At 43.3% G+C, this 24,650-nt stretch overlaps 1 protein-coding gene across 7 annotated transcripts in view; it reads left to right on the forward strand.

Moving 5' to 3' along the window:
• Positions 1-24,650, forward strand: part of glsb (glutaminase b) — a 59,173-nt gene that overhangs the window by 15,806 nt on the left and 18,717 nt on the right. For 3 of the 7 annotated variants that reach the window (XM_021596986.2, XM_036974230.1, XM_021596982.2), the window contains exons 2-10: positions 2,413-2,509; positions 4,585-4,706; positions 8,853-9,009; positions 9,385-9,464; positions 10,690-10,853; positions 13,831-13,889; positions 22,194-22,226; positions 22,331-22,389; positions 23,870-23,936. In XM_021596986.2, coding sequence (XP_021452661.2) covers positions 2,413-2,509; positions 4,585-4,706; positions 8,853-9,009; positions 9,385-9,464; positions 10,690-10,853; positions 13,831-13,889; positions 22,194-22,226; positions 22,331-22,389; positions 23,870-23,936 — 838 coding nt within the window. The remainder of the gene's footprint in view (positions 1-2,412; positions 2,510-4,584; positions 4,707-8,852; positions 9,010-9,384; positions 9,465-10,689; positions 10,854-13,830; positions 13,890-22,193; positions 22,227-22,330; positions 22,390-23,869; positions 23,937-24,650) is intronic. The other 4 variants (XM_036974231.1, XM_021596984.2, XM_021596983.2 and 1 more) reach the window with 3 other exon arrangements.

Here is a 24,650-nt window from a genome sequence, read left to right on the forward strand (position 1 = left end):
TGTCCTTAGTCACCCCACTGCAGACAGCAGGAAGTGTAATTAAAACCAGCAGGCCCAGTGCAGTTCTCCTCCCTCGTTCTTTTTTTCGTCTCCCGCTCTTTTCTCTTTTTTGTCTCTCTTTCTCTCTCTCTCTCTCTCTCTCTCTCTCTCTCTCTCTCTCTCTCTCTCTCTCTCTTTACTCAATACTCATTTCTTGGTCTAATGAGGATGATGCATGGAACTTTATGACTCAATACTAATATGTCTCCAAACTCAATACTTGCTCAATGTGATATTTCCACTAATAGCATGCATAGAGAGAATATTTGTTTAACTGTATTTACCTACTGTATGTTTTGGTAGCCACAATTGACCCATTACATAGGCTTTCCTGAGGATTCTCAGGAGGTTTCCTCCTTTTTTTTGTAACTCTTCCAGGGCATGGATGTTTCTCTCCAGTGGTGGGGTATCCATAAGTAGTGGTACCTCTAGGGTGATGATGATGATGACACCAATGGTTATTGCCAGGAGTATGACAAAGGGTTGGGTTCCTGTTCTGTGTGTTTAATGTCTCATTTGTTTTTGCCTGTTTTCTTTCCCCCTCTTTCTCTCCATCGTCCTGCTTGCTTTACATTTTGTGTCTGTAAGTATATTACTATTTTTGTCTCTCACAGGTAGATATTGTTTTTCTCTCGCTATCTCGGTCTCCTCTACCTTACATCCCCCCCCTGTTTACCTCTTGTCTGTGACATTTGTGCGATGTATTTCCCAGTTCCTCACTGCACTGCATACCTATGGATCAGACATCCAGAGGGGATGTCAGAGATTTGATCCAAAGAGTCCCCCCCACCCCCATCATCTCCTTGCAACACTAGCCATGCCCTGAAAACCAGATGTGACTTATTCTCTTATTCTCAGACACCCAGAAACTACAGGAAGTACTCTTAACTTAACATGTTAAAAAAAAAACATGTCAACTGTGACCAGCAGTAATGACTTTAAAGTACAGACGCCCGTGGCGAGACTGTATTTAAACGGTGGTAGCTCGGCTGGCAAGTGACTGTGTTTTGACGGGCGCCTTGAAAGTGGTAGTCTCGTCTGTCACTCTTGGTAACTGTGCCACTGCCATGCACAGTCAGTCGCTGAGCTACAGATGGCAATCCCACTCTGCTTTGCCAGTGCAGGCAACCGTAAGCCCTCTCTAACGTGATAACAGGGATAGAACATCAACAGGGTTAGGTAACCACTTTATTTAACCACGCGACCACAGAAATGCACAGGGACGCATATATATATGGACGCTCCCACACATGCAGGCCTTCCAACGCGAGCTTCAGAAATCCCTCACCTAATGTGATAATACCACATCAACAGCCGCTAGATAAACCCTTTATTTAACCTGGTGAGAATGGCTCTGGACAAACACAAACAAGCTGGCTGACCTCCTTCTGCTATTTTCTTCTTTCTTCCATTTCCTTTGGTTCATGTAACTCAAATTCAAGTGGAACTGTGATGTCTGGTTTAGCCAAAACTTCCAACAAGTCGTCTGAGGGTCGTGATTTGAAATGACACTGTCAAATTGAGAATATGAGATCAATGAAAACGTCAGTAGCCTAGACCTAGGTGTGTGTGTGTGTGTGTGGAGACACACACATTGTACAATAGGAGGAGGAAATGATAGTCCTAAAAAAAAAAAAAAAAAATTCCAGTTTCACTGGCTCACCCAATGATGCTCACCCACCGGCGGTGGCTAATGTGCGCTGGTGCCAAAAGCCTCTCTTTTGTTTTAGTCTGTAAAACAATGCTTTTTGCTCAATAGGACAATTTGGATGTTGATAAAATGGGGCAGGGAAATTAGAGGCAAATCAAATTAACTCTGATGGCTTTTATTAGAATTTTTTTCCATTGCGAACAGTAAAAAAAAAAATAATAATCTTGTCACGAAAGGTACTGGATCCTGGCAAATAGGTTCCGGACCCTAGTGTTTGTGTTGACACGGCATGCTCTTCAATGCAGGATGGGTGTCGTGTTTGGCTGATAAATTTACTAAAATGGGAATAAAATAGGCATTTCTACATTCAAATGGATCAGAGCATGTTGACTTGAATGGGGAATATTGTTTGTTTTAAATTCTACTGTCAATCGTCCATAGGAAACCTATGGGAATCATAGAAATATAGGTAATAGAAAAGACATTTCCATGCAAGTTGACTTTCGGTGGTTGGGCCGGCGGCCATCTTTGTGGTAGTAATTCGGTACATCAATTTACATTTCAATGACGTACCAGCTCAATTGCAGTAGTCTAAAGCGGATATGTCCTTTCTATGAATTACAGTTCTATTATGGAAGTGACAACCACCCTGTATTTCTAAAGGTATTATTAAATGTACTGCTCTCTGACATCTTGTGTTCCTGTGTGTTCCTTCCCTACAGGAGAAGGAAGGCAGGCATCCTGCCCAGTCTGGAGGACCTGCTCTTCTACACCATCGCAGAGGGCCAGGAGAAGATCCCCGTTCACAAATTTCTCACAGTGAGTCATACACACACACACACACACACACACACACACACACACACACACACACACACACACACACACACACACACACACACACACACACACCATCCTAACCCATTTTCATTATTAGACACCATTGTTCTCAGATTATTTGATGCTGTAACCATCATCTTCATTAATATTATCATTGTTGTTATCAGCATTATTATATTTACAACATCCTATTCAGAGCGACACAATTGCACATCACTATCGTAATTACATTTTTAGTAACATTAACTACATAAGGTTACACTGATCATGCTACATACTTCAGCACCACCACACAGTTTTCCATTGGCGCCATCCACATGATCATATTATTGCCAAATTCATTATCACGACGGGCTTATTTCATAAGCGTTGGATCACTGCTGCTGCCCCGTCTCCTGTCTAGAGATAATTGAAGTGAGTCCTCAGACAGAGTGATGGGGAGGTGGTTGAAGGGTGTGAAATCTATTCTCTCTCCCCCCCCCCCCCCCCCCCCCCGGCCCTATCACGACATTTAGCCATTTGTCCTCTGTGTCACACATCACAGATTGAGGTTGTTGAGGTTGTTGACACACACACCATCCTTTATTACTCCAGCTTATCTGATCTTATTGGGCTATTTATCACCAGTGTCCTCTTCACTGCTTTCTTTACTCCCTTCCCTGGGTAGGAGGAATGCGTAACAGAACCTTGCACACATTGTTGTTTTTTGTGGTAGGGCATTCTCCAACGTTCTCCTGTGTCTGCTACTCAATCCCTTTTTTAGGGAACTAGGAACTGTGTTCATTTTCTTAACCAGGGATATTGGGTTAAGAACTGTGCCCAGCTTGGCTTGAGCCGTAGCCCCATAGTATATCAATGAGTTGTTTGACCCATTTTAGGCATACTGTAGATGATTGGGATAACGGCTACAGCAGGCTCTCCCCGCTGGTGGTTGTGCTGACCTGCTGTAACGTCCTCAAACAAGTGTATGACCGTCTAGTTCTGAAACTCAAAATGTTTCTGTTGTGTGCCAAGGGAAAAACTGTCAGGGAAATAGGGCTGTTGTGAATATAGGTGATTCTGTCGGAACGTAGTCTGATTATCGCTGTTATGATACCAAGAATCACATATGCCTATATTTACAGCCATAGATTTTTTTTCTTCACAATTTTCATGAAACAAATCTTATGGAGAGAACTATTTTCCTGACAGTTTTTCCCAACGTGACGGCATATGTAATGGCATAGGAGAAGATCTGCGGGCCAGCATATGATTAAACACACTCACGCACCCAAACCCACACGCCGATTCTGACACAATATTAGGAACACTAGGTGAATACAAACATGTACACACAGTCAAATAATAGCCCCTGGGTTTTACGGGAGGAAACGCAGCTTCGTGACTCTGCTACTTCACAGCTTCTCTTCCCTGATGCACATGTGGATTTTGAACCAGGCTAGGCCTGTGAGAGGTTTTGCTGAGAAAGCGGCTTCCCGTAATCATGTGGTAACCTCGTGTTTGAGCGTCCTAACTATAACGATGAAGTTGGGGGGGAAAAGGAACATATTTGCCTTTATTCTATTTATCGAATATCGGTGGAATTATCGTCCGATATCAGTAAAAGGCCAATATCGGCTGATTTTAATATTGGTCTTTAGGTCCCAGATCTGGTTGTGCTCTTGCCAAATTCATTTCTATTTGGCATGACAATCGGTGACGAGTTGCCATGATGGCACAAACAGTCTCTGGCTATATATAGTATATACTGTTTTTTATTTTGATTTTTCTTCAGGACTTTGCCTGTCTTCTATAACTGTTCTCCCAGGCTGCTTGAATAGCTTCCTTTCTTTGATTCCTTTCCTTCACGATCACAGAGAGCTAATCAGGTCTGGTCAGTGCTAATAAAGGAGAAGAGACCAGGAATGGCCGCTTTTCATACGCCTTTCAACACCAAGGATGTTTTTTTTTCTTCTCCCTACTTTGGGCCCACCAATGTTAACCGAGTTTCTGTGACTGCTCAGTGCTGGCTCACCAAGGCTAAACCAGAGTTGTGACTCTTCCCCCCTCTGCAGGCACTAAAGGCCACGGGACTACGCACAGGAGATCCCCGGCTGAAGGAATGCATGGACACCCTTAAAGTCACCCTGAAGAACACCTCGGACGGAGTCATGCTGGACAGAGACCTCTTCAAGAAGTAAGTGTTGTTCCCGATGCGAATCAGTAGTGTTAACGATATATGTATTGATAGAGTGGGGCGTGAATATGCTGTTGGCTATGCATTACTCTTTTCACAATATTGGCCCACCCGAACAAGGCTGGCTTTCAGCACTGTTCAAGCAACTATGGTGAATGCCTAACCCGACCAGCTCAGCTCATCTCGTCTCAGTAGTGTGAAAAGCCCTAATGAGGGATGATTGATTCATGACTGCGAGTTGACGTGTCTGTGCAGGCAGAGCTCCAGTTCCTGCGTGTTTTCCTCATCATAACAGCTCTAGCTCATGAATCATTCAGCCCGTCTCTTCTCTGGGTTAAGATGGAATCCATTATTCACGTCTCGCCCGCCTGTGCCAAGCTAGAGGAAACCCAGTGATCTACTTCCTGCCACAATGTCACACGGCCCAGATTGACCCTAATTGTTGACATCCTGTCCTGAACCTTGTCACCTCAATGGAAACTAACTAATCCCGGTGATGTCACTTTGTTTCTATGAGCCGCACGTTTTAAAATGCATTGTAAATACATTATCGGTATGATGAGCTATTATGAATGCTTATAGCATGTCTTTAATGTATATTACCACCTCTGAGTAATGCAGTTGTCTTTTGGCCACAAAAGGCTTTGACGATGAGCCCTGAGCTGTTACGAATGCGTACAGGAGGTCGTGTCGTCCGCTATGCCATAGTGAACGTGACGTGATAATAGGCCATCTAAAGTGCATTCATAATGCATTATAATGGGGTGGCTTAACAGAGAGCGTAACCCCAAACCCTTCCAGAACAGGTTCTATCAGACCGAGACCCCCACCAGAGCCAATAGGATGTCGGTCAGGCTCACGTATAGCGCCATGACACAGGACATCATGTGCTCACTGCAGCATGTGTTATGTTATAGTTTTGACGTCTTTACTATTATTCTACAATGTAAAACCCTTGACTGAGTAGGTGTGTCCAAACTTTTGACTGGTACTGGTACAGTGAGCAATATGTTTGGAACCTCAAATTGCAATAAACTGGCGGTATCGAAGGGCAATCCATATAGAATCGCAGTATCGACACATAAGTATCGTGCTAATATCGGATCGTGAGGTCCCTGGCAATTCCCAGCCCTAGCGTGTACGCCCCCCACCCCCATCTTACTCAAAGACAAACAAGCTTGGTTACACCCACGAGCTTGATTACAGCCACGCGCACACTGGGCCTGACAGTTGTCATTAGCGGCCAACGCGGTGTCTTATTTCTAAGCTTCTGTGGCGAAGGGAAATGACTTAGCAGTGTATGAGTACACTCATTCTTTCTCCCTTCCTCATCTTACTTAACATCACGCTCTGGACACCGTTAAGCTACACTGCCCTAACTGGCCAATTAGCAGAGGGGTTCCCAAATCTTTGCACCCAGTCCACCCTTCCTGCATTGGGGAACATCCCACGTACCATGTCTTACTATTGGCACAAGTACTGTTCAGGACACAAACTGTTCACACCCCTCTTGATGGTGGAGAGAATTTTGCAGGGAAATTTATTTCCTGCAATTCTACACATTTTGTTATGCGGGGGCAGAGAAAATGTTGCTGTTTTTAAACCACATTTTTCTTGCATTTCTATATATTTTGCCATGTCTAACGTGTATTCATGTGATATATTTTAGCGACTCAAACGCTACAACAAAATCTATGGGCTGAATAACCTAGCAAAAAAAAAACATTTAGTTGACATGGGCTACTTGATCTGGACATTTCTAACAAGTTATAAATGGCTCTCTAAGGTTTGCAATGACTGATATGACAAGAGGAAAACTGGTGATGCTCTACACAATTTCGAAATTGCATTCTACTATTACAACTTTCAAGAGTATGTTGAAAGCTGGACTGAGGTAAAAAAAAAAAAAGGGGGGGGGGGGGGTTTGGGAACCACTGACCAGGCACTTTCATTCTCTCTGTTGTCACCCGCTGAATACATTGTGGGTGTGGGTGGTAGTAGGCTGGCCAGGTTAACATTGACAGGGCACTGTGTAAAATGATAGGCTCTGTCCACTCGTCATTTCTGCTGCTGATGGACGTTAGACTAGACAGGGGGTCCGGACCTCCTGGAGTAGCAGAGCCAAACCACAGAAAGTCTATGTACTGCAGTGTTCGGTCGTAGGCTCAAATGTCTCCGTTGATTGGCGTGCGGTGCTTGCAACGTCAGGGTTGTATACATTAGGGCACACTGTATCAAAATGTTTTGTAACGGAAAAACATTTCTTTATTGGAGAAGTTCAGGTAGTCCCTCCCTGTTTCTAACGTTTGTTGCCTAACGAATACGACCCAGGGCTGCATTCTGAACATTGCAAATGGTAATGTCTTGTGTAGAGCTCACATGATTGCTCGGCTGGTGCCGTGTCAGGTGTTCGCTGCCTGCTTTTCTGCCCAGTGTCACCCATCACCACAAATGAAATGTCAAATATCTATGTGTGGCAATGGTCAGCTATTTTTAAGACACCGGGGCAAGGCGGAAACGAGTGATGGCACTACGATACAGTCACACTGAAACTGGTCCGTCTGTCCGGAGCCAAACTGGTCTCCATGTCCACACGCCGTGCCTAGTTATGCCCATGCCAGTCTTCCTGTTTTCATCTGCATCTAGAGGAAGTGCTGCTTGGTACAATAGTTGTCCTTGTGGTTTCCAGAAAAGTCTGTGTGCGTATACAGTTCATTCTGGGTGGTTCCCTAAAGACAACCCTTCTGTTATTCACCCCCCCTGGAATAGTTTGTCCCTGGAACATTTCTGTAACAGCAGCCTGCTCGCTGAGTCTCCAAGGCCTAGCTTATAGCTCCCTGAGGGACGCGTATGTAAATGATTGCAGCAGAGGGATGGTGATGGAACTGTGGGATGTCTGTCTCCTGGACACACCTGGGTGTTATATCCTTCAATGTGTTAAATGCTAATATTGGCTAGCAACGCTCTCCTGAGGCCTGGCGGGACGTTGAAAACAGTATCCCACAAGAAACCATGCATTCAAACCTTTTTTTAGATACAGTATGGTTATCGATTTGTTCTTCAAGGATGGAAGAGCTAGGCCAGGTCCCAAGGATCTTTAGGAATAAGGCACTGCATCTCAGTGCTAGAGGCGTCGCTACAGACACCCTGGTTCGAATCCAGACTATCACAAGCGGCCGCGATTGGGAGTTCCATAGGGCGGCGCACGTCGTCCGGGTTTGGCTGGTGTAGGCCGTCATTGTAAACAAGAATTTGTTCTTAACCGAGTTGGATAAGGGTTAAATGAAATAAAAATAAAATGATCGAACATGCCCTAGTTGCCACCTCACTTTTTTCTTTTTAGTAGGCCATATACTGTGGTCGTTGAGATGAGCATCTTTTTATGAATGTTCATGTAGCACTCGCAAAGCTACAGTAAGTGAGTTTTGTTTATCTTAAGTTAACCAGGCGTTAACTGAGAGCTTTCTGGGAATACTTATATTAGGCCTATGTTTCCCCCCCACTTACCCATAATGTTTTTGTGTGTGTGCATGCGACGTGTTCATGTGTTTTTTTTTTGTTTGACTATCAATTAGTATTTCATCCCGTGGCCCCAGGCTATTGTTAGGTTCTAAACCAAGAGCACAAACTCGCGGACAATTAGTAAAGCTCAAACAAGTGTTTTTTTTCTTCTTCTTCACCCACTGGGTCACACAGCTGCATAAGACAGAGATGTATTTACACAAGCGCTGGTATTTAAACATTCATCCTTACACATCTGAACAGCCAGTACATCTCTGTTACTAGACAGGACTTCAGTGATGCATGGTCTTTCTCACCTCATCTGACCTGACTTCGGCCCATATTCCTGACTTGTACCAGACTGTGGCCCTTCTCCTTCCCATGTATCCCTGATGTCTAACAATAACATGTTCCGACCGAATGTAAACATTCTACATTCCCCTCTCTCCCTCAGTGACATGAATAAGGATATTTTATATTTAAGTTTAGAAGTCAGAACTAATCACTATAAAACATTTTTTTTGTCAGTTTAGTGTCTATTTTGTTGCTCACCATGGCTATGTTAGCTCCATGCTAACTACCTGAGCTAAAAGGGACTCGTGTCATGTAATGTCCAAATAACCTCTACCACCCTCCTTCCTCCAGATGTGTCCAGAGCAACATAGTCTTGCTCACCCAGGCCTTCCGCAAGAAGTTTGTCATCCCCGACTTCCAGTCCTTCTCTTCTCACATCGACGAGCTCTACGAGAGTGCCAAAAATCTGACCGAAGGCCAGGTTGGTAATCAGCCCATCCTGGGGGAGGTGGGTGGACGCCATCCTTCTCGTTGTTCCTGTAGTCTGCCCCTTTCACCTTTTTTTCTTTGTCTTCCACCTCCTCTGTGGTATCGTCAATGGCAGATATTGTGTGTAGCTGGAGTTTTGTTATGTATCCTTTTCTTCTGTGTGTGTGCTTACCTGTACACGCTTAGAAAAAAGGGTTCTTCGGCTGTCCCCATGAACTCAAAAGTGTTCTACCTGGAACCAAAAATGGTTCTCCTATGGGAACAGCCGAATAACCATTTTTAGGTTCTAGACGGCACCTTTTTTTTCTTTCTCAGACTATGTATTTTTATCAAGGGAGTCTTACACGAACAGTTTGGATTACAGGTGTTGGAACTATTTTTCTCTCCACCACAGGTTGCAGACTACATTCCCCAGCTTGCCAAATTTAGCCCAGACCTGTGGGCCGTGTCTCTGTGTACCGTGGATGGACAAAGGTTAGACTCGCGCCTCACCCCCACCAATATGTACTCAACAAAGCTTTTATCATGTGATTGAGACAGGGTTATTATTATTATCTTTAAGACCAACAGTTGGTAAGTTGGTCAACAGTTGGCAACACTGAAAATGCACATGCGTCCCGCTATTTAACATCTGCAAATTTACCCAGTGATAGGATATCTCAAGGCCATCTGAACTGGGATAAGGGCCAGCTAAACTTCCAGTAGAAGCCAAACATTACGATGTGGGGTCCGCAGTTTAGTTCTGGCGCACTCATTGATAATAGATATAGTAAAATAACAACCAATCTTAGGGGGTGTTTGAGTGTCTTTACAGACATATAAAAACACAATCTCTCTTTATGATGTTTGCTGTAAGATAGAAAGTCATAAAGATAACATTGGAATGAGGTGTTTTGTTTATGTTCGGTTTTTATGATTTACAGCATGTTGAAACACCATGATGCACTAAATTCGGAGGGGCAGCTATCTGGATGCCCCTTAGCAGCTCTCCTTTTCTTTCTCTGTCGTTCTTACTGTCTTTCTCCGTCTTATCTATTCCCCCTCTCTCTTTCAACCTACCTCTTCCTCTCGGTTTCTCTATTTCTGCTCTTCATCTCTCTTTCCTTCTACCCTGTCTCCTTTTTTGTTCCGTCTGTACTCCATCCGCTACACTCTTTCTCCCTCTACCTCGTTTTCACTTTCTTCCACCCCCTTCTGAGCTTCTCACTTTTCTGTGTCTCCTCTCCCCGTCTCCTTTAATGACGGCCCATGAGTGACGATGTCTGGTCATGGTGACCTTCTGTAACAATATGTTTACTCGCTCACGCCTCCCCCCCACTTGATTATATGGTTTGAAATGGTGTTGACAGAGCCATCATGTGCTCCAGATATTGCACACTGCTTTAGTGTTCAGCCGCAACAAGAAAACCTCCCCAGTTGAATAGTTCCTGCATGCACACAGCGGTTCTTGGCATAGTTGAAGCCAATATCTGCATTGAAATTATATTTTTATGAACAATTTCTAACTGTCCTCAGGCCGTTCTTGTGATATCAGTGTTATTATTACCTTAAAGCTTCTCTCACATCAGTTTATCATGTGACGTGATGACACGTAAAGTCAAACAAGGTGAATCTGTTTTGTGATGTGTAGGAGGCCTTAAAGAACAGGGAAGTGGGACTGGATTAACCTGTACTTAAGCCTGCTTTTGTTTCTCTTCAGACACACGGTAGGCGACACCAAGGTCCCCTTCTGCTTGCAGTCGTGTGTGAAGCCGCTGAAGTACGCCATCGCGGTGCACGACCACGGCACCGAGTACGTGCACCGCTTCATCGGGAAGGAGCCCAGCGGCCTGCGCTTCAACAAGCTCTTCCTGGACGAGGACGGTGAGCTGTTTCTCAGAGCTGATCCTGCTGGGGCACAGAATTAGACTAGAATGACCAGAATGGGGAAAGCCCCTCCGATCATGCCAGGGACCAGTTTGAATCCAAATCACAATAATGTTGAATCCAGATCACACCGTTAAATTCTGTATCCCTGTCATCAAATGTTATTTCAAATCAATACAGGTCAGGTAAATAGGCAGGTACAGCATCACTGTGTCGAAGTGGACTTTTTTTCCACCTGTGTCCAGACATCTAAAATAAATAAAAAGGGTATTTTCCTGAGCAGTATGACATAGCTAGATCAACGTACGTCATAGCCGCTTTGCCTTTGAACGCCCCGGTCCCCTGTCCTCTCGCCATCCCCTTTGTTTGATTGTTTTACCTCTTAAGTGCTTTTGATGAAGAGCCCACAAGTGATGTCTCTTTCTCCAGTCCCCTCGGTCTACACATCGATGCCTCGAGCGTCATCATCCATCCAACACGGTTATAGATGCCACTGCTTTCTAACTGCTCTCCAGCTGATGACGCATCCACCGCGGAATACAAGGCGGGCTGATTGGTTGTAAATGTTGACATTAAAAAGAGTGGGGAGAGGCCCTTACTTGCACCACACCAACCCCAACCGGCTTAGTCTATTTTCAATCCAACTTGGCCTTTCGGCAACTGTTGCTATGGCGACGATGAAACTTGAATGATTCAGAGGTCATTCCCTCCCTCTGCTCAGTAGGGGTGGGCTGACGTATGATGAGGAGTCGGGGGTCTCACACAGTGTCCTCCTGCTTGCTTTTCCACCTATGATTCTACATCTTGCTCCCTCTCAGAATACCAATGGAAAGATCAATGGTGACCCTGGAATAGAAGAGAACCTGTCAAGAGTCCCAAAGGGTTGTGTGTGTCCAAGCTGGCTGTACGGAAACCTCAATGTTTTTTCCTACACACACATTATGTAGTCAAAGTAAAGGTGACCTTCATTGCCTCAATACATTTGACTACCAAATGGAGGATACGTTTCACTGTCCTCCTCACCCCAAGAAATAGGAAATGCTTGTGCTGGTAAATCAGAGCAAACGATAACTATATATTTGTATTGGATATGTTCAGGGGTTACCTCCACCATTTCAATACATTGACAACTCGGTTAAATTTGCGCGCGTCATAAAGATACAGTATGTAATGACGTGCCGGCAGAAAGTATTAACACCCTTGACTTTTTCCATATTTGGTGTTATAGCCTGATTTTTATTTTTTTTATTAAAATTATTTCAAAATGAAAAGCTGAAATGTCTTGAGTCAGTAAGTAATCAACCCCTTTGTTATGGCAAGCCTAAATAAGTTCAGGAATAAAAATGTGCTTAACAAGTCACATAATAAATTGCATGGACTCACTCTGTGTCCAATAAAAGTGTTTTAAAATGTTTTTTTTACTACTTCACCTCTGTACCCCACACACACAATTATCTGTAAGGTCCCGCAGTGAATTTCAAACACAGATTCAACCACAAAGACTAGGGAGGTTTTCAAATGCTTCACAAAGAAGGATACCTATTACATAAATTGAATATCCCTTTGAGCATGCTGAGGTTATTAATTATACTGGGGAGTTTTTCAGTAGCAAAATCTGCTTTCCACCAGACACAGATTCATTCACCTTTCAGCAGGACAATAACCTGAAACACAAGGCCAAATGTACACTGAAGTTGCTTACCAAGTACACATCGAATGTTCCTGAGTGGCTGAGTTAGTTTTGGCTTAAATCTAATTGAACATCTATTGCAAGACCTACAAATGGTTGTCTAGCAATGATCAACAATCAATTTGGCAGAGCTTGAATAATTTTGAAAAGATTAATGTGCAAATATTACACAATCCAGTTGTGGAAAGCTCTTAGAAACTTACCCAGAAAGATTCACTGCTGTAATCGCTGACAAAGGTGCTTCTACAAAGTATTGACTCAATGTTTCTTTATTTCATTCTCAATACATTTGCAAAATTTTCAACAACAAAAAATGTACTTTGTCATTATAGGGTGTTGTGTGTAGATGGGTGGTAAAAATATAAATTGTATCCATTTTTAATTTGCGCTGTAACAATAAAATGTGGAATAAGTCTAGGGGTATGAGTACTTTCTGAAGGCACTAATCGTCTCAGGGTTGCGTTCAGTCACTGAAACCCCATAATCCTTAGTGCTGGTGCACATCTGAGTAGCAATCTGGGGCCATATCCTCAAAACTTCTCAGAGTAAGAGTGCTGATCTATGATCAGTTTAGCCTTTTAGATCATAATAAATGTGATTTTTTATTTATTTTTATATATAAGGACAGAGCCTAGATCAGGACTCCTACTTTCAGACACTTTGTGGATACGGGCCCTGGTCTTTATCATCCCCTGTCTGCGTGGGCCATGTGCCACTGTTCTCAGAATCTCCTGGTGGAGGTGCCAGGATAGCTGTGTCAATTTGGTGACTGTTATGTAAGGAGGTTAAGACTCACTGCAGCGAGAGAAGTAGCCTTGACATTTGGACATTGAGCAGGACCCAGATCATTTTGTTTGTTTAGTGTTCATTTCACTTTGCCCCTAACCCTGACAAATCTCATTAGTATCTAAGTAGTCGGAGAGAAAGTGTTTGTCTGTCATGTTTGAATAACAAACCTGATTGATTCAAGTGCAGGCTTGCATCTGTTCTCAGTGCTCTATGCCAAATGACATTTGATTACAATACATTTAAAAAAAGGGTTGCTAAATTATTAATGGATTGTCTAGTGTTGACAGTGGTCTATTTTGATATGGTTCTAGGAATTTGTATGTCATTTTTACAATGAAAGCCACGTCACTCCAACATTCTTCGTAGCAAGCATTTATAACCGATACCGTAGTACATTTTTGAAAAGGCAAGGAATCATTCCCACTCTAGGTCTTTGAGATTTGTAATCAATATTTTAAGTTGGTGTATATTTTTTTCCCTTTTTTTTAATTCCAGATAAGCCCCACAACCCCATGGTGAACGCCGGCGCTATTGTTTGCACCTCATTGATAAAGGTATGAATCCACTTGTGTTTCTGTGTATTTTTACTGTCTGTCTCATTCATAGTTCATACCAATGACCTCCGGCCCAGATAAGGTAAATTTGCCTTGTTCGCTCTGTGCCAGCGTTGATATTTGATTATTGACGAGTGCCGCGATTTAACACAGGGGTCTTCAACCTTTTCTTGCCCAGGGGCCCCAGTCATGGCACACCGGCGACCCACGGACCCCATCATATGTTGGCAATTAGGTGAATGGTAATGGCAGGGAGAAGTAATCAACATTTTAAATGAATAGATTTGGTAGATTTGTTTTTCTCTTTTACTGTAGGTATGTACAAAATTGGCTTATTCTGTTATTGCTTGCGATATTGATAAAAACAGAGTCCGGGTCAGTGTGGTAGACAGATAACGTTTGGAAAGCCTCAAGGGGGTTAACCTAGTTTGTCATCATCATCTTGTTTGTCTGAGAGAACACCTCTCGACTTAATAGAGGCATGAAGTCGACTGCTAGGTGACTGCCATGGCGATTAAGGCCTGTCGTAATTCTCCCTGAGAGGGATTTAGGGCAGCCACACTGGGACATGATTTTGCCGCCCCCGGTGATAATAACTTGGATGGACAAACAAAGACACACACTCACTCAGACAGAAAGGCAGACACACACACACACACAAACAGACGAAGCTATGTCAGAGAGATCATGGAGCACTTTAGCTTAGCCCGCCAAGCAGGGTTTCCGTTAGTAAAATGTGGCACTGGACATTTGCCTGGCAGCATTTCAATTTATCAGACCCGTATGAATTGGGTTCGTAACTTGGTTAGGCCGTCCACCCACGGTTCTCGGAAGTACAGAAATCCCATTTAGATTAGGGTAATTAATCTTAACAGAACATGCAACGACGTGCATCCATACCGAATTCCGATGCGCACTTTGAAGATTTTAGAGTAACTGTCCACATGTACTTTTCCTCAGCCAACAAGACGAGTAACGAACAGTCAAATCACTAGTCTATGTCAATCTACTATCTCCTATAGTAGAAAAGTTTACCTATTTTATTGGTCAGCTTGGCGAGAAAGAAATAGCCTATTCCAAACAGACTCTGGGACAGTTGTGGGACCATAGATCCCAAAGTAGTAGGCTACATAAAACAACGTTAAAAAAGCAATGAGGCTGATACAACCGATCAGAACATTTAGTGTAAAATGTTGATAAACTATTATATCTTCACATTATAAGTGTAGCAATGCAGACAAGGCAGTAGGCTAGGTGTGGATGTTCATTCCATAATACAATCAGTGGGAAACCACAGAGAGGAAAATATCCATTAGAAATTTAGAAAGAGGGGAGATCTAAAGATGCAAAGACTAGCATGGGTTGCTAATTTGACTAGGATTGTGCCTTTGGCTACTGGACAATGAAATAAAGTTGATTTGAAAACCAATAGCACACGAGAGAAATAGTCTACTGCTTTCAATGGCATATGGAAGACTTCCAAATGCCATGCATATGGTCGGATTCATAATATGTAGTAAAACGTTCAGGTTTCAAACAATTAAGTACATGTTTTCAAAATTCTTACTGCCTCCAGCTCATTGCAAAATAGTGTGACGCGTGAATGAAACCTGCCTTCTGTTACCTATGCACAGGCGAATAAGAAGCGTGCTTCAATTACTAGTTGAGAAATAATACTAGTAACTCATTTTAATTTGATTTGATTTGTAATAGGTGATTGCCTTTTAGAATTGTTACGCAATGATTGGGTTTATAAAAGCACCTTCACTCCAGCAGCAAGGAAAGGGCTGTTTGAGGACCGAGAGCAGCAACTCCCGTGCTGTCTGACAGATTTTTCACTCAAAGGCGCTGTATGATTTGCGTGTGTGATAAATAAGATGCATAACGAGTTTACTCGCGCACCAATTGAATTCCACTAAATAAGCATGACATGTCAAATATATTTCAAAAGCCGCTAAGGTTATTCCATCTACTTGTTTGGTTCACTCTCTTTTCTTCAAGGAAACAATATTTCCTCTTTTAAACGGGCTTTGATCCTGACCTGATCAATCGGAGAAGCTAGTGCTAGCTTTTGGTGTCCCTCTTAAGAGGTTTGCTACACTATTACAAAAAAAGACACTAGGAACCTTAAATGATACTTCAGCTGTCCCCATAGGATAACCCTTTTTGGTTCTAGGTAGAGTCCTCTTGGTTCTCGGTAGAATCCTTTTGGGTTCCATGTAAAACCCTTTCCGCAGAGGGTTCTACATGAAACCCCAAATATAGGTTTCTCCTATGGGGACAGCCGAAGAACTCTTGGAACTCTTTTATTTTTTCTAGTCATTAGCTTAACCCCAGGCTTCTGTGCCTCTCCACACCTGTCTAGACCTAATAAACTGTCTGTCATCTTCTCACTGTTGTCGTCTCTCGACTCCTGAGGACAGGAGGGTGTCACCCCATCTGTCTGCTCTTCGGAGAGGATGGACCAATAGGAACAGAGTAAACACAAACATCACAGACGTGATTGTCTGTTCTCGTTGCTTGTTGAGACTTGTTGAACATTAATATGAGGCTTGTTTTGTTGTGGAATTGACCTTTGTTCTCTCTGAGAACTAGGCTACTTTTTCTGGGACTATAGGACACGTATGTTGTTTGGTCTGATCTGTTTGTACAGTTTCCCCATCTCCCATGGTCATTGGCGTAACATTGACTATAGGAGTTGTCAAGAAAACACAAACAGATCTGGGAGCAGGCTTGTTGTTGACCCGCCACTCGCTGTCAGAAAGAGTCCGGGTAGCCATTTGATTAGCTGTTCATGAGTCGTATTGCTTGGGAGTAGAAGCTGTTAAGAAGCCTTTTGGACCTAGACTTCGTACTCCAGTGTTGCTTGCCTTGCGGTAGCAGAGAGAAGTCTATGACTAGGGTGGCTCGAGTCTTTAGCAATTTTTAGGGCCTTCCTCTGACACCACCTGGTATAGAGGCCCCGGGTGGCAGGAAGCTTGGCCCCAGTGATGTACTGGGCCGTACGCACTACCCTCTGTACCAGGCGGTGATGCAACCAGTGCTCTTGATGGTGCAGCTGTATAACTTTTTGAGGATCTGAGGACCCATGCCAAATCTTTTCATTCTCCTGAGGGGGAATAGACGTTGTCGTGCACTCTTCATGGCTGTCTTGGTGTGTTTGGACCATGACAATTGGCTGCTGATGTGGACACCAAGGAACCTCTCTCAACCTACTCTAACACAGCCCCGTCGATGAGAATGGGGGGCATGCTCGGTCCTCCTTTTACAATCGTCCACAATCAGATCTTTGTCTTGATCACGTTGAGGGAGAGGTTGTTATCCTGGCACCACACTGTCAGGTCTCTGACCTCCTCCCTAAAGGCTGTCTCATCGTTGTCGGTGATCAGGCCTACCACTGTTTGTCATCGGCAAACTTAATGATGTTGTTGGCGTCGTGCCTGGCCTTGCAGTCATGAGTGAACAGGGAGTACAGGAGGGGACTGAGCACGCACCCCCGAGGGGCCCCATGTTTTGGATCAGCGTGGCTTATGTGTTGTTACCTACCCTTACCACCTGGGGGTGGCCCGCCAGGAAGTCCAGGATCCAGTTGCAGAGGGAGGTGTTTAGTCCCAGGGTCCTTAGCTTAGTTATGCGCTTTGAGGGCACTATGGTGTTGAACGCTGAGCTGTAGTCAATGAATAGCATTCTCACATAGGTGTTCCTTTTGTTCATGTGGGAAAGGGCAGTGTGGAGTACATAGAGATTGCATCATCTGTGGATCTGTTGGGGCGGTATGCAAATTGGAGGTGGTCTAGGGTTTCTGGGATAATGGTGTTGATGTGAGCCATGACCAGCCTTTCAAAGCACTTCATGGCTACAGATGTGAGTGCTTCGGGTCAGTAGTCATTTAGGCAGGTTACCTTAGTATTCTTGGGCACATGGACTGTGGTGGACTGCTTGAAACATGTTGGTATTAAAGACTCAGTCAGTGACAGGTTGAAAATGTCAGTGAAGACACTTGTCAGCACATGCTTGAAGTACATGTCCTGGTATTCCGTCTGGCCCTGCGGCCTTGTGAATGATGACCTGTTTAAAGGTCTTACTCACATCAGCTACGGAGAGCGTGATCACACAGTAGTCCGGGACAGCTGATACTCTCATATGCATGCTTCAGTGTTGCTTGCCCCGGAGCGAGCTTCAAAGTCATTTAGTTCGTCTGGTACACTCGTGTCACTTGGAAGCTCGCAGCTGTGCTTCCCTTTTATAGTCTGTAATATTTTGCAAGCCCTGCCACATCCGACGAGCATCGGAGCCGGTGTAGTACGATTCGATCTTAGTTCTGTATTGACGCTTTGCTTTTTTGATGGTTCGTCGGAGGGCATAGCGGGATTTCTTATAAGAGTCCCGTTCCTGGAAAGCGGCAGCTCTACCCCTTACCTCAGTGCGGCTGTTGCCTGGTTGGGGTATGTACATACGGCCACTGTGGGGACGACGTCATCGATGCACTTATTTATGAAGCCAGTGACTGATGTGGTGTACTCCTCAATGCCATCTGATGAATACCGGGAACATATTCCAGTCTGGGCTAGCAAAACAGTCCTGTAGCTTAGCATCTGCGTCATCTGACCACTTCCGTATTTAGCGAGTCACTGTTACTTCCTGCTTTCGGAATCAGGAGGATAGAGATATGGTCAGATTTGCCAAATGGGGGGCGAGGGAGAGCTTTGTTTGCGTCTCTGTGTGTGGAGTATAGGTGGTCTAGAGTTATGTATAATTTATTTATTTTTTAATTTATTTTTTAAAATCTGATTGCACATGTTAACATACTGGTAGAAAATAGGTAAACCGGATTTAAGTTTCCCTGCATTAAAGTCCCCGGCCATTTAGGTGCGCCGCCACTGGATGAGTATTTTCTTGTTTGCTTATGGCCTTATGCAGCTCTTTGAGTGCAGTCTTAGAGCCAGCATCAGTTTGTGGTGGTAAATAGAGAGCTACGACAAATATAGATAAACTCTCTTGGTAAATAGTGTGGTCTACAGCTTCTGAGATACTCTACCTCAGGCGAGAAAAATCTTGAGACTTCCTTAATATTATATTTCTAGATGTTTTCTTTACAAATAGACACAGACAGCCACCCCATGTCTTACCGGAGGCAGCTGTTCTATCTTGCCAATGCACTGAACCCAGCCAGCGCTGTTATTCATGTCGTCGTTCAGCCACGACTCTGTGAAAAATAAGATATTACAGTTTTTAATGTCCTGTTGGTAGGATGGTCTTGATCGAAGCTCATCCATTTTATTATCCAATGATTGCACGTTGGCCAATAGGACTGATAGAAGAGGTAGATTACCCACTCACCTTCGGACCCTTACAAGGCAGCCTGACCAATGTCCCCGATATCTCTCTCTTCTTCATCGAATGACGGGGATTTGGGCCTTTTCGGGTGCCTGAAGTAAATCATTTTGCGTCTGATTCGTTAAAGAAAAAATTTTCGTCCAGTATGAGCAGAGTAATCGCTGTCCTGATACCCAGAAGCTCTTTTCGGTCATAAGAAACGGTGGCAGAAACATTATGTGCACAATTGGTCAAGCCTCCGGCGCCATCTCTTGAAGCAACTCATCCATTATACTGACCCCCCACCCCCCCCTTTCGTTGAAATATTATGCACCAAATGATAAACAGATGGAGATTACATTCCCAAGTGCCAGTGTATGTCCTTCCAGACTTTGTCTATGGAAATCGAGACTCGCATGTTGGCCTACCAAGCAGCTAAGTGTATACAGAGTATGCACACACACCCACGGAGGGGCTACACCTTCACATACCTCTACATGGAAACAGGAGCGCACACACACCACATACTGTACACACACACACACACACACACACACACACACACACACACACACACACACACACACACACTGAAAGGTATATGTTTCTATCGGGCTAAGCCACGCATGGAGTTGATTAGAAAGGTGTTGTGTTACCCTGTCTGGGTGTCCATTTTATTCCCATGTGAGTTTTTCCACAACATTACACAGGCACTGTGAATAGAACAGCTACTCCTGAGCAAGCTGCATTCTCCTCCATTCATTGACAGGGTCATATAATGTGGGTGGGTTCTTTCTGTTCGTACATTTTGCCTGTGAAACGTCGAAAAATCCAGTGGTTTTGTCTTTACTTGTTGTCTGTGTCAGTTAATAGATAACTATGTCTGTGTCCCTCTCAATGCCCTGTCCCCCTCAGTATGTACCCGCATGTGCGTCATATAGCATAGTGTAGAGCTGATTATCCCACTCACAGGAAATATGTTGGGCTTACACACCCCACTGTGTGTCCATGACAACGCCACCGGGGCCACACCCCGACTATGTAACCATGGTTTTGATGGCTTCTTGTGTCTTTTTTGTGTGTATGTTGTTGCATATTTTGCAGACTTAGGAACTGTGGGATATTATGACCACCGCTGCCATGTCGTTGGTAAATGACGTTGGTAATTTTTCTTCCTTTTCTCCCTCCCCCACCATCCCCACTCATTGAACAAGCCCGGATAGAATAGATACATCGATAGCCCCATTTAGCATCTCTGTCAACATAGCACTGTCATTTTTTGTTTGACTTGGTTATGTGTACCGATACATATGTTAGAATGCTGTCTGGAAGCAAAGTATTTTTCTCTGAATATATGAAGCAGGTTGAGTTCAATAGTCAATAGACATGCATGCCTTCTTTTTTTTTGGGCCATGTCTAGCAAAGCCAGTAATAGCAAAGAAATATGAGCATACTAGATCAAGTGACAAGGAAGATTGTTTTTTTCCCTCCCTTGCGCCTCTCTTTGCTCCCTCTCTACCTCCTGCTCTTCTGTTTAGTCTCCCAGGCAATCAACACTCCATGCTAATAAGCCCTCCTGATCCCCAGAGCTGTTCACAGGACACGTGTTAGCCTATAATACATACACACACACACACTGCACGGCAATAAAATAAGTGTTAAATAGGGCTGTGACGGACATGGAGTTTTGGATGAAAATAATTTGGACAGCCAAATGACTGCAGTCTCTCTGTAATAACCGTTCAAATAGGAAGTGTGATTTGTTGATTCAACTGACATTACATGAAATACATTCCATTGCATGAGCCACATTTTAAAGCTGCAATATGTAAGCTTTTGGCGACCCTACCAAATTCATAAAGAAGTGCTAGATCTGTGCTACTGTGACTTATTTCTTTGCTTCCCGTTCTTAAGTTTTGTTTTTGCGTCTTTTACTATACACTCTATCTGCTTGTTTTGTCACATATAAACTGAAATTAGGAGAACGATTAGAATTTTAGCAATCAGGAAATGGCAGAGCGGCTTTTGCCTAGTGCATCTTTAACATCAATTCAATGAACATTCTACATTACCATGGAAATTATTGCGTCACAATACCAGGCAGCTATTACGAGTGTACCCATGAGTTTACCAGGCAAATAGGTTATCAATAAAACGCCACAATATGGTGCAGAGTGTACAATTTGGCTGCTCGGGTGAAAGGAGACCCCAGGCTCCTCTAAAACCATTGACCGGTAGCTACGTGCCACTTTCAAAGGATTGTTAAATAAATGTTGCAACTGTTTTGGTTTTAATATCACCTGTTGAAGAGCATTTGAGAACTACCCATTTCCGATTATTCCATGCAGAACAATTGCGCACATTTATCTCTATCAGAGTTATGCAAGTATGACCTATTGCCAAGGTTAGATGTTCCAAGCACATTTATTCATCGTCTGCTACCAAAACCTTGCTTCAGCAAGGGCCAAAAAAGTTTCATGTTAAGAGTCCATGTTCTGGCAGAAACGGACTCAACCTGCACGAATGCCCAGCCGTCCCGGCTTCAGTCAGCTGTTTGTTCCCCCTCCAAAAATATTTATATGTGTAATTGTGCCAGCCCTAGTGTTACATTTATATACAAAATGTGATTATGACGGATCATCTCCTTTAATTTGATTCCAACCAAAGCCCACTCATTAACTGTCTTTTTGTGTCTATTGACTCTATAAATTCATTATACTTCTCTCTGTAACTATTTATACTTCTCTCTGTAACTACCCGTCAGATTCTCTTCATCCATGTTGAATTGTGTATGTTTGTCTAGGTTTCACCGACGCTCAGTTAACTTTGCGTTTATAATGCATCAAACTGATCATATTTTTAGTTTTTGTGTATGACAGTATTATTATTTAAGCCAAGGCTTGTGTTTTCTTGCTACTTTCATTCTGCTGTAAATATTTTCTCTTTGTCCAACAAACTTGACTTAATACCTTTTCTATTACTTTTCAGCAGGGAGCGAGCAATGCTGAGAAGTTTGACTATGTAAGTTTAATATTTTGTGCATTGTGGCATCTGTTTGGAGTTGTATTGGGTATTTTGTAATATATGTTAGAAAAAAAGTTTAACTGATTTCGTTTCGTTTCCAGGTCATGAACTTCCTGAATAAGATGGCAGGAAATGAGTATGTAGGCTTCAGCAATGCCACGTAAGTAGAGTGGCACCCTATTCCCTACAGTGCATTCAGACCCCTTGACTTATTCCACATTTTGTTAAGTTACAGCCGTATTCCAAAATGTATTAAAACGTTGTTTTTTTCCATCAATCTACACACAATACCCCATAATGACAAAGCAAAAACTGTTTGTTAGAAATGTTTGCACATTTATTACAAATAAAATGTATTACTGAAATATCACATTTACATAAGTATTCAGACCCTTTACTCAGTACTTTGTTGAAACACTTTTGGCGTAACACTTTACCGTAGAGATGGTGCCAGGTTTCCTTCAGACGTGACGCATTGCATTCAGGTCAAAAATGCCAATCTTGGTTTCATCATACCAGAGAATCTTGTTTCTCATGGCCTGCGCGCCCTTTAAGTGCCTTTGGGCAAACTCCAAGCAGCCTGTCACGCACCTCTTACTGAGAAGTGGTTTCCGTCTGGCCACTCTACCATAAAGGCCTGATTGGTGGAGCGCTGCAGAGATGGTTGTCCTTCTGAAAGGTTCTCCCGTCTCCACAGATGAACTCTGGAGCACTGTCAGACTGACCATTGGGTTCTTGGTCACCTCCCTGACCAAGGCCCTTCTCCGCCGATTGCTCAGTTTGGCCGAGCGGCAAGTGGTGGTTCCAAACTTTATCCATTTAAGAATGATGGAGGTTCTCGGGGACCTTCAATGCTGTAGAACATTTCTCGTACCCTTCCTCAGATCTGTGCATCGACACAATCCTGTCTCGGAGCTCTATGGACAATTCCTTCGACCGTATGGCTTGGTTTTTGCTCTGACGTGCACTGTCAACTGTGGTACCTTATATAGACCGGTGTGTGTGCCTTTCCAAATCATGTCCAATTTAATTGAGTTTACCACAGGTGGACTCCTATCAAGTTGTAGAAACATTTCAAGGATGATCAATGGAAACAGGATGCAGCTGAACAAAATTGAGTCTCATAGCAAAGGGCCTGAATACTTATGTATTAAAAACAGAAATGGCTTATTTACATTTTTTTTTTTTTTAAATAACCTGTTTTCACTGTCATTATGGGGTATTGTGTGTAGATTGACAGATGAAAACATTTTATTTAATCCACTTCAGAATTAGGCTGTACGGTAACAAAATGTGGAAAAAGTCAAGGGGTCTGAATACTTTCCAAATGCACCGTATACAGTGCACTATGTGGGCCCTGGTCAAAAGTAATGCAGTAAATAGGTAATAGGACGCCATTTCAGATGCTTTGTGTGGCCTCCTTCTCCTTTCCGGACCCTTCTCCATTATTCATTATTGTTTAGACTGCAGGCATGCAGTCTAAAGTCTGGATGTTTACAGAAGTTAATCACAGTAGGCTCAGGATCTCATTTGGAAGAGGGTTTTTAATTATGACGGCAATGAAGGAATGTGGTGAAAGAAAACACATCTACTCACATGGGTGTAGACTGTTAACTCTTGTTGTGTTCTTTGTTACGCAGATTCCAGTCGGAGCGCGAGTCAGGAGACCGGAATTTCGCTATCGGCTACTACCTGAAAGAAAAGAAGGTCAGAATCGTGATGCTATCTCTCCCTCTCATCTTTCCACTTCCTCATATCCTCCCTGTTCTCTTACTTGGCACTGTTTGCTTTTCCCATTGTACAACTCACTAAGTCGGAGAGCTGCCTTTACGTTTAAATTTGAGTCATTTAGCAGACACTCTTATCCAGAGCGACTTAGTGCATTCATCGTAAGATACTGTAGCTAGGGGGGAAAGCCACATATCTTAATCATAGAAAGTACATTTTTAAAAGTTAATTAGCTAGCAGCAAAGTCAGTGCTAGTAGGGGGAAAGTATTTACAGTTCAAGTCGGCAGTTTACATACACTTAGGTTGGAGTCATTAAAACTAGTTTTTCAACCACTCCACAAATTTCTCGTTAACACACTATAGTTTTGGCAAGTCGGTTAGGACATCTACTTTGTGCATGACACAAGTAGTTTTTCCAACAATTGTTTACAGACAGATTTATTTAACTTATAATTCACTGATTCACAATTCCAGTGGGTTAGAAGTTTACATGCATTAAGTTGACTGTGCCGTTAAACCGCTTGGAAAATTCCAGAAAATGATGTCATGGCTTTAGAAGCTTCTGCTAATTGACATCATTTGAGTCAATTGGAGGTGTACCTGTGGATGTATTTCAAGGCCTACCTTCAAACTCAGTCCCTCTTTGCTTGACATCAAATGAAATCAGCCAAGACCTCAAAAACAATTGTAGA

This window comes from Oncorhynchus mykiss, chromosome 3 (genome assembly GCF_013265735.2).
Source record: "Oncorhynchus mykiss isolate Arlee chromosome 3, USDA_OmykA_1.1, whole genome shotgun sequence".
NCBI lineage: Eukaryota > Metazoa > Chordata > Actinopteri > Salmoniformes > Salmonidae > Oncorhynchus > Oncorhynchus mykiss.